General features: G+C 37.0%; 3 protein-coding genes across 4 annotated transcripts; 2 read left to right on the top strand and 1 right to left on the bottom strand.

Annotated features, from left to right (window-relative positions):
- Positions 1 to 578: 578 nt before the first annotated feature.
- LOC137737064 (early light-induced protein 2, chloroplastic-like) lies at positions 579 to 1,766 on the top strand. The gene is made up of 3 exons (XM_068476416.1): positions 579 to 801; positions 914 to 1,003; positions 1,308 to 1,766. The coding sequence occupies exons 1-3, from the start codon at positions 652 to 654 to the stop codon at positions 1,650 to 1,652; spliced, it is 585 nt and encodes a 194-aa protein (XP_068332517.1). The 5' UTR covers positions 579 to 651; the 3' UTR covers positions 1,653 to 1,766.
- A 392-nt stretch (positions 1,767 to 2,158) lies between these two features.
- LOC137738236 (serine/threonine-protein kinase WNK8-like) lies at positions 2,159 to 4,135 on the bottom strand. Its single transcript, XM_068477868.1, has one exon. It carries the CDS (start codon positions 3,577 to 3,579, stop codon positions 2,224 to 2,226), a length of 1,356 nt encoding a protein of 451 aa, XP_068333969.1. The 5' UTR covers positions 3,580 to 4,135; the 3' UTR covers positions 2,159 to 2,223.
- A 5,262-nt stretch (positions 4,136 to 9,397) lies between these two features.
- LOC137737065 (early light-induced protein 1, chloroplastic-like) lies at positions 9,398 to 10,758 on the top strand. 2 transcript variants are annotated; one of them, XM_068476417.1, is made up of 3 exons: positions 9,398 to 9,667; positions 9,790 to 9,876; positions 10,229 to 10,758. In XM_068476417.1, the coding sequence occupies exons 1-3, from the start codon at positions 9,518 to 9,520 to the stop codon at positions 10,574 to 10,576; spliced, it is 585 nt and encodes a 194-aa protein (XP_068332518.1). In that variant the 5' UTR covers positions 9,398 to 9,517; the 3' UTR covers positions 10,577 to 10,758. The 2 variants fall into 2 exon arrangements, with proteins under 2 accessions (XP_068332518.1, XP_068332519.1); XM_068476418.1 differs by having other exon boundaries at positions 9,400 to 9,667; positions 10,232 to 10,758.
- Positions 10,759 to 13,737: the final 2,979 nt, after the last annotated feature.

Below are 13,737 nucleotides of genomic sequence, written 5' to 3' on the forward strand. Positions count from 1 at the left end.
CACAAAGCTGTCCTAGCAATCAAACAAATACAATTATGCAAAGTGACTCAAAGAGTGAACCACCAAGTACTCATCTAACATTTTTCTTGCGGACGAAACTAAATGAAGCATAAAGATCCGTTCTCTAGTGCAATTGTGTCTGCTATTGCGATACAGTGTCCCCTAGCTGAAAGGAGTCGTGGTCCCGTGAGACATCTTTCCCTTGCTCAAAAGATCATAAAAATTTGAAGACCCGACAAATTAATGTGACCACAGGATGGTCACTATTGGCTTGATAGTAATGTTGTATGTTCTGCAGCCATGCATGTACATCGGCCTCTCATTCCTTCAAGAGAAGTATACTTCTTTTTATTCTCTTCTCTAGTCATATAATTACAGCTACACAATGCGTGTTTCAATTTTTTTTTCTTTTTTTTCTTTTTTTTTTTCTTCTCGCAGACGTGGTCAAGTGTCACTGGATAAGTAAAAAAGTGATGAGGTGCCAAACTATACACCGCTTAAGGAGCTTCCCCCACTAGGGCACCATTACCTTATAAAAAGCAACCAATCTAACTTTGATATCAAGAAGTAAGAACAAATTACATCTCCAAAAGCTTAAAGTTTGATCTTTTTGTTAGTGTTTAACTAAGAACCAAAATACATATATATACAATGGCTGCATCAGCAACTTTCATGCATTCAACATTCCTAGCTAATTCCTTGGCTTATGGAGCGGGGAAGAATAAATCAGTTAGAATGAGCCACCTTGTTGCACCAACTGTGCACAGCTACCCTCAAATAAGGATATGCTCAATGGCCAAGGTAATTATTCTGTTCTTCTGTCTTCTTCTTTATTTGGCTTATATATGTGCATCTTACACTACATATAGTTACAAAATAATGATACGTACTATGTCTGATTTATCATTTGTAGGATAGCCAGAAGAAGCAACCATCTACAGTTACAGAGGCATCAAAAAATTCACCACCACCACCTCCTACACCTTCTCATTCTCCCGGCAAGGTATTGTTTTATTAAATTGTCTAGTGTTACTTGAATGGATCCATTAATTATTTATATGCATTGTCTGAACTATTAAAAGTTGAACAAATATTACCTTACGCGCGCCAATTATGCATTTCTACATTTAAAAGTTTAAAACCAAGATAATGGGTCTTTATCAAAAGACCTACGGCATGTTTGTCTGTCCAGAATATTTATCCAAAGCAAAGAAGTTCCATATCAATATGTTGTTATTATGGCGTTCGCACATGGATAATATGCGACAGGCATCTCATAGCAGGGATTTTTTTTTTTTTTTTTCCAGGTTAGCACAAAGTTTTCAGACTTGTTTGCATTCAGTGGGCCAGTGCCGGAGAGAATCAACGGCAGACTTGCAATGGTTGGGTTCGTTTCAGCTCTGGCGGTGGAACTATCCAAGGGTCAGGATGTGTTTGCTCAGATATCCAACGGTGGAATCTCATTGTTCCTTGGAACTAGTATTTTGCTATCAGTGGCATCATTGATTCCTTTATTTAAAGGAGTCACCGTGGAGTCAAAATCAGATGGGATCATGACCTCAGATGCTGAGCTCATAAATGGACGGTTGGCCATGTTAGGTCTCGTAGCTTTGGCCTTCACTGAATATGTGACAGGCGGAGCCCTAGTTTAGGTCTTAATCATTTTGTTAGGATGCTTTTTGGCTTAATATATATATTTTTTTTTGGCATGTATTTAGTGTTTACAGATGCTTATAAGAATAATGTTACGTTTTTGTACCAAATAATCCAAACATATTCTTAATTTTAGCAAGCATAAATATATATATTTAGATGGAGAAAAAAAAAAGTTTTTTGTAAAAAAAATAAAAAAATCAATTTAAAGAATAGTTACATGCAATAACTTGATAGTGGACGGTATTGAGATGATGGTGCCATTAAAATGGTATCTCTGGTACAAATTTTCTCCTGTCAACATGAGTATACCTAGAGAGGAGAGAAAAATTACATACCTCCACATATGCCACGAAATTACCTTCATAATAGACACAAACATATAAAGAGGGAGGAGCTATGCATATGAACGAAATGCATTCTTTTGGAACGAGAAAATATTCATTACTAACCGTAAATACAAATGTAAGTATAAATCCAAACTTAAAAACACGTCCCCGCATTTCTTAACGAAAGCAATTCACAAGAATCAAATGAATGTTAGAGGGAAAACAGACGAAAAGAAAATACTTAGCAAGAGTGTAGTACATCAATTACAGCTATTTTGTTTTCTGCTATCCAACTCTTCTTTGCACTCTGCATTTCCTCTTCCCTTAATTTCGAGAAATACTGCTTACCAATAGCATCAAGCTCCCTCTTTAGCGCATCATACCTATCTTTGTCGGCTAGAGACAACTCCGATGAAGGTTTCCATCCGGGTACAAGCTTCACAATCGAGTTATCAATTAGCTCAGCTACGACAGATACATCCTCATGTGAAAGATCAAGTTGCTCAACCATCTCCCAAGCAATTGAAATCACAGTATCAGAATCGAGATAGAACTCAAACCTGATATTCCTCACAAGACCACATGTATCAGCAATGCGCAAAGTTAAAGACACTGTGTTATCGGGATTTTTCCCCGCTCTTAACCTGAACTCATTATTCTTAGAGAAACCATGTAACTCCAGCACTGACGAGTTAGATGCGGGCTCTGGCAAGTTAAACAACTTTTGTAGTTGTGAAAGATCACAGCTGGACTCATTCAAGTTGTCAGTTGCAAGGATTGGATCTTTCAAGAGTTCTGCCGCAGACAATCTCATAGAAGCTGTAACTAGACACTTCTCTATGAACTGCTTGATTTGAGGATTGTCTACTTTACTGAGGGAAGCAGGCTTTACACCAGAGGTAACCTTTTTATAAATTTGCGCCAGATTTTTACATTCACTATAAGGGTATTCACAAGTCACCATCTCTAGCATGCACATGCCAAAAGAATAGATGTCGACTAATTCATTGTAATCCTCGTCATAAAGCTCTGGAGCCATGAATTCAGGGGTGCCAATTATGCTATGAGCAGTAGGCTGCTGCATGACAATCGCCAATCCGAGATCTCCGATTTTCAGTTCTCCATTAAATCCATTGACAAATAGGTTGTCACACTTCAAATCTCTATGAATAATTGGAGGATTATGAGAATGCAGATAGTCCAGACCTCGAAGAATCTGTCTAGCCCAATTCTTGATGGCTTTCATATCGACATTCTTATGCTTATTTCGGTACTGCCTCAAGCTCCCGGAAGTGAATAACTCTGTTATCATGTTGATGGTCATGTTCTTATCATCCACCCAAGAGTTATGGAACTGTACGATGTTTTGATGTTTCAGTGACTTCAGCAGATGAACCTCCGAATACAATCTTTCCACTTCTTCTACTCCTTTGATATTCACTTGGCACCAAGCTACTTCGACTCCTTCGACTTCATCAAATGCCTTATATACAGTCTTGAATGCTCCCCTCCCCAACACTTCGTCATACCGCAAGTATCTCCCAGTCGGATCTTTCTCCACAACGCCAGCATCTTCCAAACCACTACAGGAGTCCATAACCTTAAATCTCCGCAAAGGAACAATATTTTCTTTCGTTCCTCGGAGAAAAGACAAACGTATCTCAAAAACTCTATCGATCAAAGCTTCTAGTTCTCAACACCAACCGGAATCAGATTAAGACGGTGCATGCTCAAAAAACGCCTCCCAAGCCACGGTGTAGGAATCAAACGCTGATCGAAGACGAAAACTGCATCCCATAAACCACATGTCCCCGAATTCTGTACCAGAATTTCGGCGGTTCGCGGCGGAGCTCCCCGTTGTTAAAACTATCCGAGACTTAGCCATGGCGCTATCTGCATCCCCAAAATCAAATGCTGAACCACGAAAGTCTCAAAAATCTCTAGCCGAGAGGCAAACTACTTGATTCAAAACCCTAAGAATGCCCTAAAAACCAGAGACTGAATGACGGAGAGAGCGAGAGAGATTAGAGATGAAAACCTAGCGATTGGAATTGGGAGAGAGACCTGTTAATTAATTATGTAGGGTAGGGGGAAACATTATATATTGTAGTTTGATTAGGGTTTCTCGGAATTTCAATTTTTTAGGACTTCTACTTCTAGTGGTACTTGTACTTGCACTTGTGCACCAAACTCATGGAGTTGGATTAGGGTTTTTGGGAATTCTGATTTTCGAGGACCTCGATTACTGTGTATTTGGAAACAATTATTATTACCATAAGGATAATGTTAGGAATACGAACTTTTGAAAACTAAATGATGTTAGTTGTTGATGATTGAATTATTATTTAACCGTTAATTATCATGCTTATTTTTTTTTTATTGGTGACATATAATTTAGTTTACATATATAGTTTATAAATTTAGTCTCATTATAGCGTTACCCTTATTATAAATGATCTAGATTAAAGAATTTAGCAATTCTCATTTTCACTTATTTATAAAAAAAAAAAAAAAAAAAAAAAGAGTTTACTGCTAATTTTCCCCTTGAACTTTTTGCTTAGCTTTCGATTTCCCTCCTAAACTTTTTAATTGGAAAATTAAGGATTTAAAACTAATTTTTTTGGCTGATTTCCCCATACCATTAGTTTTTCATAGATTTCATCCAAATTAACGTTAACTCTTATCACATGCACACCATGTGACACTCCTTTGAGGACAAAAGCGTCACTTCACTAGACCTTCAGACACAAAAGCTATAGAATCACACATATTTTCATAAGTCGACATTTTAGAAATCTAGGGTTTTCAATTACCTTAAAGAATGAAGCAACCGAAGTACATTCACATGTTGTGCACATACTTTTATTAAACAAAAATTTGGATGAAATGAATGAGAAACTAATAGTAGGGGTGTAATCGGCAAAAAAATTAGTTTGAGTACTTAGTTTTTCAATTAAAAAGTTTAGTGGGGAATTCGAAAGTTCAGTAATGCAGTTTTTCAATTAAAAAGTTTAGTGGGGAATTCGAAAGTTCAGTAATGCTAGGGAAATTGACACACCTCGACCCGGAATATCCATTAGGATCCCAAATCGAGGCGTGCTGGCCGACACCAGGAAGGTGACGAAGCCATAAAGTGTGATAATGTATAAAATGTGAATAAATTAAAATCTAAAAGTGCTTAAGTACACGAGTGCCCGGTGAGCGGGTCTGGACCCATTTCAGGCGTGATACAGAGCATAGGTATAATACAGTAAGGTAAGATAATGATTATACCATCAAAAGAATTCGCCTGTACTGGGAAGTGCCACAAATCCTCGTTGATATGGAAACTCTGCTGCTAGTACCTGGAGAGGTGCATAAATAGAAAGTGTGAATGAGTGATCGAAACTAGGATTTTCAAAATCATTTCCATTATCAAAGGTAGTAACCCCTCGCCGTAAAACTCAAATAGTTTCTAGAAAATCATACTATGTATAAGTATGAAATCAAATGTATAACAATAGTAAATCCAACAGTATACCACGACATAGCATCTCATTAGCAACATAAATAATCATGTGTTTGATAATCCATACTAGCATGCAAGTCGGAAGTCACCTATGGTGACATGTACGATTGCACCCATATCTCCTCAATCAATGCTAACACATAAGTCGGAGTCACCTATAGTGACCTATACGACTTATCAATCTCTCATCAATTAATGCTAGTCAATAGCTCAATAACATGTTAGCCAATAACTCAATAACATGCTAGCTAATAGCTCATCAACATGCTAGCTAATAGCTCAATAACACGTTAGCCAATAGCTCATCAATATGCTAGCCAATAGCTCAATAACATGCTAGCCAATAGCTCATCCATAAGTATACCTGCACACGAGTCGGAACCACCTAAAGTGGTATGTACGAAAATAAGTATGCTCAAGTACTATGATCACGTGAAGGCTGTGCGACGAATCGTAGGTCACCTATGAGTCGGAAGCACCTAATATGGTATGTATGACAGGCTGGCACCTACCTTGGATTCAAGGTGAGTGTGTGGTGTAGGAGGTAAACAATCACGTGAAGGCTAGGCTCTGGCCACGGGCGGGAGCACTAACACCGGGGTGCAGGTTTATGAGCTCAAATATATCTCAACATAATTATACTCACTACTATCACTATCATCAACATGTACTCACCTGAAGCTTACCTGGTTATCCACAACATCATTTGGTACTTCAAAGCATTCACAATAATTAGGTTCAGGTACTATACATATGAATATGCCATGATGTAAATCTAAAATTCAACCATATTATAATATTTCCAAATATAAACATATATACAAATGGCATGAAATGCATAATTGTAACACCCCACTCCCGAACTATTTACTTTTGAGAGTAATCATCAGCGATAAGTCTAAATAGACACTAATTAAATTAACTATCAGTACTTACCTTTCCTTACTTCAATTTCTTGATTCTTTACATCTTAATTTATGACCAACATTTAACTACCAAAACCTAAGGTTAAATCTCACATTTTTCACCAATCTCCCTCACACTACTCAATTCCTCAAACAAGGCTATTGTCTCAATTATTTAGTCTCATTTATTATATGGTTGCATCTAACGTCTCGTTAGACTGCCTACGTACCCTAAACAGGGATCAAGCCATTCGTAGTTCACATTAATTATTTGCATGTGACATGCATAAATCAATTTAGAAACATTTGCAGAACTATCAATTATATACATATGATAAGAAGGAAAAGATCCACTCACTTGAAGTCCACGCTATGATTCACTAGCACGTACATCAAAGCGTCCCGAACGATTGGCGCCTATAACAATTATCGAATCATATCTCAAAACTCATATCAATAGGATACGTAATTCACATAAAACACATCTTTAAGGACATTCTAAAATAGTTTGAGACCCATTGATCACAAGTCAACTGTCGATCAAAGATCGACAGTAGGGTCTACAACCCTGTATAACTTGATCCAAAAGATCTGCATATCAGATTTCCAATCTGTACTTCCAAAAATCCACATTATGCTTCTAGAATAACATACTAAAATTTAATTACGATCCAACGGTTGGATCTCTGCCAATTGCCCAAAACCAAGTGACGATTAACATTTATTTTACGAACTTACAAATCCAATTCGGGAAGATCCGTACATCAAATTCCCGATCCGTAAATTCCGATGGTCCTTAAATATTATGTATTATAATGTATCCAAGTTTGGTGATGATCCAATGGTCGGATCATCAATTCATGCAAGGACCTCTTAATGGCCAACTAGGTGGTCAACTATGAAACCATATTAAACATCACAATTTTACTAAACGGATGTCAATTATGCAATCGGAGCTTCAAAAGTAGCCTAGGAAGGTCAGGTGGAGTCTCGGTCCACGTGCCGCCACGGTTCGCCGGAAAATTCCACTATTTCCAAAAATTACCAAAATTTACAGGAATGAAGATCTCAATGAGTAGAGTAACTTTCATACCTGTGACCAAGGCCAAACTTGCTCCGATGCCTCCACCACTGCCTCGGCTTTGTTCCTGGATTCTAGGGGAGTGTTTTGGTAGTGGTAATTGAAGGAGGTGGTTTCACAATTGGTAGAACACAAGCAAGGATTCTTATGGCACCCACAATGCGGATTACCCAGTTTCAAGGCCAAATTCTCTCCAATTTGGGCTGAAGTAGGTAGAGGGAAGAATTCTAGGATGATTCCAAGTGATGAAGGGTTCTAATTTTCCAGAGAACCACCGGAAAATGCACCGGAATTAATGGTGCCGTCGAGTCAACTCGAAATGGAAAACCAGGTAAAGGGATCCGGTGTATCCCTCTCCCTACTTTCCCCTCCTGTTTCCCTCTTCTGGTTGGTCACTCACCTTCCTCTCTCCTCTCCTCATTTGGCCACTCTCTCCTCTCCTCATTTGGCCACTCTCTCCCAGTTCCTCCTACTTTCTTCCTCTCTTCTCCTTCGCTGCCATCAGGCAGCCATTCCCTTTTTCTTTTTTTTCTTTCTTTTCTTCTTCTTCCTTCTTAAAAAACTAAAAAAACATTAATAAAAAAATTTATAAAAATATAAATAGTAACTAAAACAAAGTACTTCTCAGGTTTACAGTTCTGTAAAACTTTAACCGTAACTCCAAATTCACTTCTGCTTATGCCTACGTGTCCGTATCGTCGAGTACTACAAGAATACTTAAAAGGAATATCTCGTATGTCTCACTATACGTTGGTCAACGAAAGTCAATACCCTTGCCTCAAGGGCATTTTCGTAAATTTATTCTTTTAAAATTTATAAAATAATAAAATTTGGAACGGGTTGTCACAGAAATCATCCATTTAAATTGTATTTTGTAAATCATATGACGTGGTTGTTGATGAATGAATTATTACTTAAAAGTTGATTAATGTGCTTATTTTCTATTGTTGACATATCACATGGTTTAAAAATTTGGTATACCTAATATCAGCCAAAAAAGAAATGCTAGCATCACACTAGCACAACACAGAGGTCTGCCTAGTATGGCCTACAGCCCCCCTCCTAGTTGCATGAAAGGGTTTACTCCTATAAATAGTCATGTTCCAACATGGAAACCGATAATCACCACTTACTACTCATAATTCTCTTTGTTCTAGTTTTTCTCAAACAATTCGCTGATTTAGCCATCAAAGGCCCTTTGGCGGATGCCCTCCTTATTTCTTGGGTATTCGTCAATTAGACTAACAGTGAGTCTTATTTTTTTTTTTTTAAGCTTAAGTATATTGACGAACTAAAAAAATCAAACAACAAACCAACCCTGTGTGCGACGTTATAGTGTGTGCGGGGAGCCACGTCTCTTATACGTACCGTGCACCTGGTATATATGGTCAAGACCAAACACACAAAGCTGTCCTAGCTATCAAACAAGTGCAATTATGCAAAGTGACCAAGAGAGTGGGCCACCAAGTACTCATCTAACAGTTTTCTTGCGGATGAAACTAAATGAAGCATAAAGATCTGTTCTCTAGTGCAATTGTGTCTGCTATTGCTATACAGTGTCCCCTAGCTGAAAGGAGTCATGGTCCTGTGAGACATCGTTCCCTTGCTCAAAATATCATAAAAATTTGAAGACCTGACAAATTAATGTGACCCCAGGATGGTCACTACTGGCTAGATAGTAATGTTGTATGTTCTACAGCCATGCATGTACGTCGGCCTCTCATTCCTTCAAGAGAAGTATACTTCTTTTTATTCTCTTCTCTAGTCATATAATTACAGCTACACAATGCATGTTTCAAGTAAGTTATTTTTTTTTTCTAACAGACGTGGTCAAGTGTCACTGGGAAAGTAAAAAGTGATGAGGTGCCAAACTATACACCACTTAAAGAGCTTCCCCCACTAGGGCACCATTACCTTATAAAAAGCAACTAAGGTGCTCAAACCTTGATATCAAGAAGTAAGAACAAATTACGTCTCCAAAAGCTTAGAGTTTGATCTTTTTGTTAGTGTTTAACCAAGAACCAAAATACATATTTATACAATGGCTGCATCAGCAACTTTCATGCATTCAACATTCCTAGCTAATTCCTTGGCTTATGGAGCGGGAAAGAATAAATCAGTTAGGGTGAATCACCTTGTTGCACCAACTGTGCACATCTACCCTCAAATAAAGATATGCTCAATGGCCAAGGTAATTATTCTATTCTTCTGTCTTCTTCGTTATTTGGCTTATATATGTGCATCTTAAGTACATATATTTATAAAATAATAATACTAATTACGCACTATATCTGATTTATTTTTCATTTGTAGGATGGTCGGAAGAAACAACCATCTATAGTTACAAATGCATCAAAAAATCCACCACCACCACCTCCTACACCTTCTTCTCCCAGCAAGGTATTGTTTTGTTTAAGTGTCTAGTGTTACTTGAATTGATCCGTTATTTATTTGTTGTATTGTCTTAACTATTAAAAGTTTAATAAATATTACCTTACTCATGCTAATTATGCATTTGTGCATTTAAAACTTTAAAATCAAGATAATATGGGACTTTGTCAAAGGAACTACAAGTTTGTATGTCGGTATTGATATAAGTCCAATCCAATTTATTCGAGAGCAATACACGAATATTCATCCAAAGATTAAATTTAGCTACCCCAATGTATATATGCACTGCTAAGGAGTTCCATAACAATATGTAGTTACTGTGGCATTCACACATGGATAATATGTGACACGTATCTCATAGCAGGTTAGCACAAAGTTTTTAGACTTGTTTGCATTCAGTGGACCAGTGCCGGAGAGGATCAACGGCAGACTTGCAATGGTTGGGTTTGTTTCAGCTCTAGCAGTGGAGCTATTCAAGGGGCAGGATGTGTTCGCTCAGATATCTAATGGTGGAGTCTCATTGTTCCTTGGAACAAGTATTTTGATAACAGTGGCATCATTGATTCCTCTATTTAAAGGACTCAGCGTGGAATCAGAATCAGATGGGATCATGACTCCAGATGCTGAGCTCATAAATGGAAGGTTGGCCATGTTAGGTCTCGTAGCCTTGGCCTTCACCGAGTATGTGAAGGGCGGAACCCTAGTTTAGGTCTTAATCATTATGTTAGTATGCTTTCTGGCTTAATACTTTATAGCTTCTCACATGTATTTAGTGTTCACAGATGTTTATAAGAATAATGTTACGTTTTGGTACCCCATAGTCTAAACATACTTTTAATTTTAGCAAGCATAAATATTATGAGCTATTTACATGGGGAAGTTCTATCTTGTAATCGGAAAAAAAAAAAAAAAAAAACAGCACCATCATTCAAAGAATACGTACATGCAATAACTTGGTAATAGACAGTATTGAGGTGATGGTGCTACTAAATGGGGTCTCGGATACAAGACAAATTTTATCCTATCTTTAAGTATGCCTAGAGCAGAGAGAAAAATAACCTCCACATGCGCCACGAAATTACCTTCATAGTAGGCAAAAGAAACACTTTTTTGAAACAAGAAAATCTTCATTACTAACCGTAAACGCAAAATGTATGTACATGGCCAAACATTTTCTGCTATCCAACTCTTCTTTGCACTCTGCATTTCTTCTTCCAATAATTTCGAGAAATTCTGCTACCAATAGCATCAAGCTCCCTCTTTAGCTCACCATACCCATCTTTGTTCGTTAGAGACAACTCCAATGAAGGTTTTTCCCATCCTCGCGATCTCATCCACTAGATTTGCAGTTTTTCCCGTCCTTGCAATCTCATCCACTAGATATGCAGATACTCCATAAGGAAGCATTCGCAAGGCAGTCGTAATTTTTTGCTCAGGAAGAAAACCTAGAACATGAAAAACATCCTTTTTTTTGCACAAAGTATGGACCATGGTTGCAAATAGCACTCATGATTTTGTCAAATAAACTTCGTTGCATTCTAAAACGACGTCTAAAAACATGATCACGGAATACGCTATTGGGAATAAAATAATCTTCCAAGAGATCTTTACCTTGTCTTTCCCTTTTTCTATCGAAGTTTGCGACACGTCTGGGTTTGGCTATCTAACCCATAACTTCCATGACACAGAGGGAATGTGAGGCTCTTTGCCTTCTATGGTCATCTTCCTTATCCTCCTCCATTGCGAAAGCCTCATCTCCATCTCCACCTTCCTCGAGATTAACCAATTCTTCCTGTTGTGCCAACAATCTTTTCTGTTGCTCCTCAAACTGTTTATACACTCTCCTTGAAGAAGACATTGTAAGAACTCAAGATTTGATGAAGATGGATGTAGGGTTTATATGGACAAAAAAAGAAAAGATGAGGTTCTGGGTATTTTTTTTCACACAAAAAGCATATGAAAGCTTTGGTAGAAAGGATGAGGGTTAGGTATTTATAAGAAAATTAATTAATTATTATTATTTTTTATAAATTTTAATTTAGTTTATTAATCTGGACCGTTGGATTAATAGCCTATACGTTGACATGTGGCCAACAGTCATACTTCTGACCGTTGTGCTTTTTTTTTTTAATTTATGGGGTAAAAACATGGACCGTTGATCTCTGGAATATCGAATGGTCCAGATCAAGCCACATCACTAGCCGTTGGATTTCAAATTCAAAATTTTTTGACCGTTAAGAATTCAACGATCTAGAAAACTAGCCGTTGGAAATCCAATGGCCCAAGATTGGCCACGTGGCCTCCCGTCAGATTGGTTTAGTGCGCCTGTGTAAGCGGGCTCACCTCTGATTTCTTGTCGGTGACGTGCACCTGGCGTAAAAAATAAAATAAAATGCCATGCAACGTCACGCTGGCGTCAGCATGACGCCAGATGAGCCGTCCTTTACTCTGTCGATTATGGGCCGGCCTGCGGCCTGACTTGGGCTAGGTGTTAGCCTATTAGGCTGGGATGGAGCAAAAAAAGGCATGCCAATCCATTTTTTGGCCTGGGTGCTAGCCTAAAGGGCTGGGGTGGAACTGCTCTTAGTAGTGCTTGGAAACAAATTATTTTTATAAATTATTTTGTTAAACTAATGCGGTAACCAACTTAGATCGGAGGGGCATGTGTTAGTGTTACTTTGGGACCAGTTTAAAAAACAATTTAGAGGTTACCTGGGCCAGTATGCCTCTTCATTTTAGATCACAGGGGCATGTGTTCCTTTTTCTAATCTAAAAACAAGTTTGATGCCACTTAGTATTATGGTCTAATAGTTTTCTGCTTCACTTGTAAGGTCTTAGGTTTGATTATCGTCAAAAAAAAAATTTAAACCATATTATTGCTAACTCATTGTATATAGTATCGTTTTTTTTTTAAATACAATAATAAAATAAGTTGCCAACTTAGTACATTGATGACTATCTAGATCATAGAATTTACCAAATCTCATTTTCACTTATTTATATTAAATAAAAGTAATGCTAGATAGATTATCTATTTAAATCTTCAGTAAATCATATGACGTGGTTGTTAATGCTTGAAAAATCATATGATGTTATTGTTGATGATTAAATTATTACTGAAGTATTGATTAACGTATTTATTTTTTATTGGTGACACATTACATGATTTGCAAATTTGGTTTAAAAAGTTGGTCTAACTAACATTATTTAAAAAAGAAATGCTAGCAACATTTTGTTTTTTTAGATTTTCTCCTTTTCATTTCTCATCCTCTATTATTTTATGATGATCCGAACCATCTATTTTTTTTTATATCACTCTTTATAAATATTTTTACAAAAAAATTAACTAAATCCATAATCACGTTCGTTGGTTAAACAATAAAATTATGATAATATTAATTAAAAATTTAGATTTATTTTTGACAGAGTAGATCATTAAACGATGACCGTGAAAAATATGATTTTCATTATTAAGTAACAATGCAAGAATTTAAAAATTATAAAGGACAAAGCAGAAAGAGAAGGCCATCGTTTAATGATCTACTTATAAGGTGGAGATTGGTAAGATCCCCTTATCAAATGCTTTATGCTTAAAGTTCATATATGTTAACACATGTACTAGTACTCAGAAGTTGATCGTCGTATAAAATAGTAAGTAGTTTCAAAAGGCATACACGCATACTGCAATATAGAAATTAAACTTGGTGCTAATTCATATTAATTGTGTGCTTGTGCAATAGCTACGCTACACTGAAAATACTAGAAAAGTAAAAACCTTAAAAAATTAATGGGAGTAGAATTAATTCTTGACTTGTTCATTTTGCTGTGTTTGGGGAGCCACGTCCCTGAGATCACCATACATGGACTAGA

This window comes from Pyrus communis, chromosome 6 (genome assembly GCF_963583255.1).
Source record: "Pyrus communis chromosome 6, drPyrComm1.1, whole genome shotgun sequence".
Lineage (NCBI taxonomy): Eukaryota > Viridiplantae > Streptophyta > Magnoliopsida > Rosales > Rosaceae > Pyrus > Pyrus communis.

Coding starts and splice junctions, on each gene's coding strand:
- LOC137737064 (XM_068476416.1), top strand. CDS start 652: ATGGCTGCATCAGCAACTTTCATGCATTCAACATTCCTAGCTAATTCC. Junction 802..913: donor GGATATGCTCAATGGCCAAG/GTAATTATTCTG, acceptor TATCATTTGTAG/GATAGCCAGAAGAAGCAACC. Junction 1,004..1,307: donor CTTCTCATTCTCCCGGCAAG/GTATTGTTTTAT, acceptor TTTTTTTTCCAG/GTTAGCACAAAGTTTTCAGA.
- LOC137738236 (XM_068477868.1), bottom strand. CDS start 3,579: ATGGACTCCTGTAGTGGTTTGGAAGATGCTGGCGTTGTGGAGAAAGAT.
- LOC137737065 (XM_068476417.1), top strand. CDS start 9,518: ATGGCTGCATCAGCAACTTTCATGCATTCAACATTCCTAGCTAATTCC. Junction 9,668..9,789: donor AGATATGCTCAATGGCCAAG/GTAATTATTCTA, acceptor TTTCATTTGTAG/GATGGTCGGAAGAAACAACC. Junction 9,877..10,228: donor CACCTTCTTCTCCCAGCAAG/GTATTGTTTTGT, acceptor CGTATCTCATAG/CAGGTTAGCACAAAGTTTTT.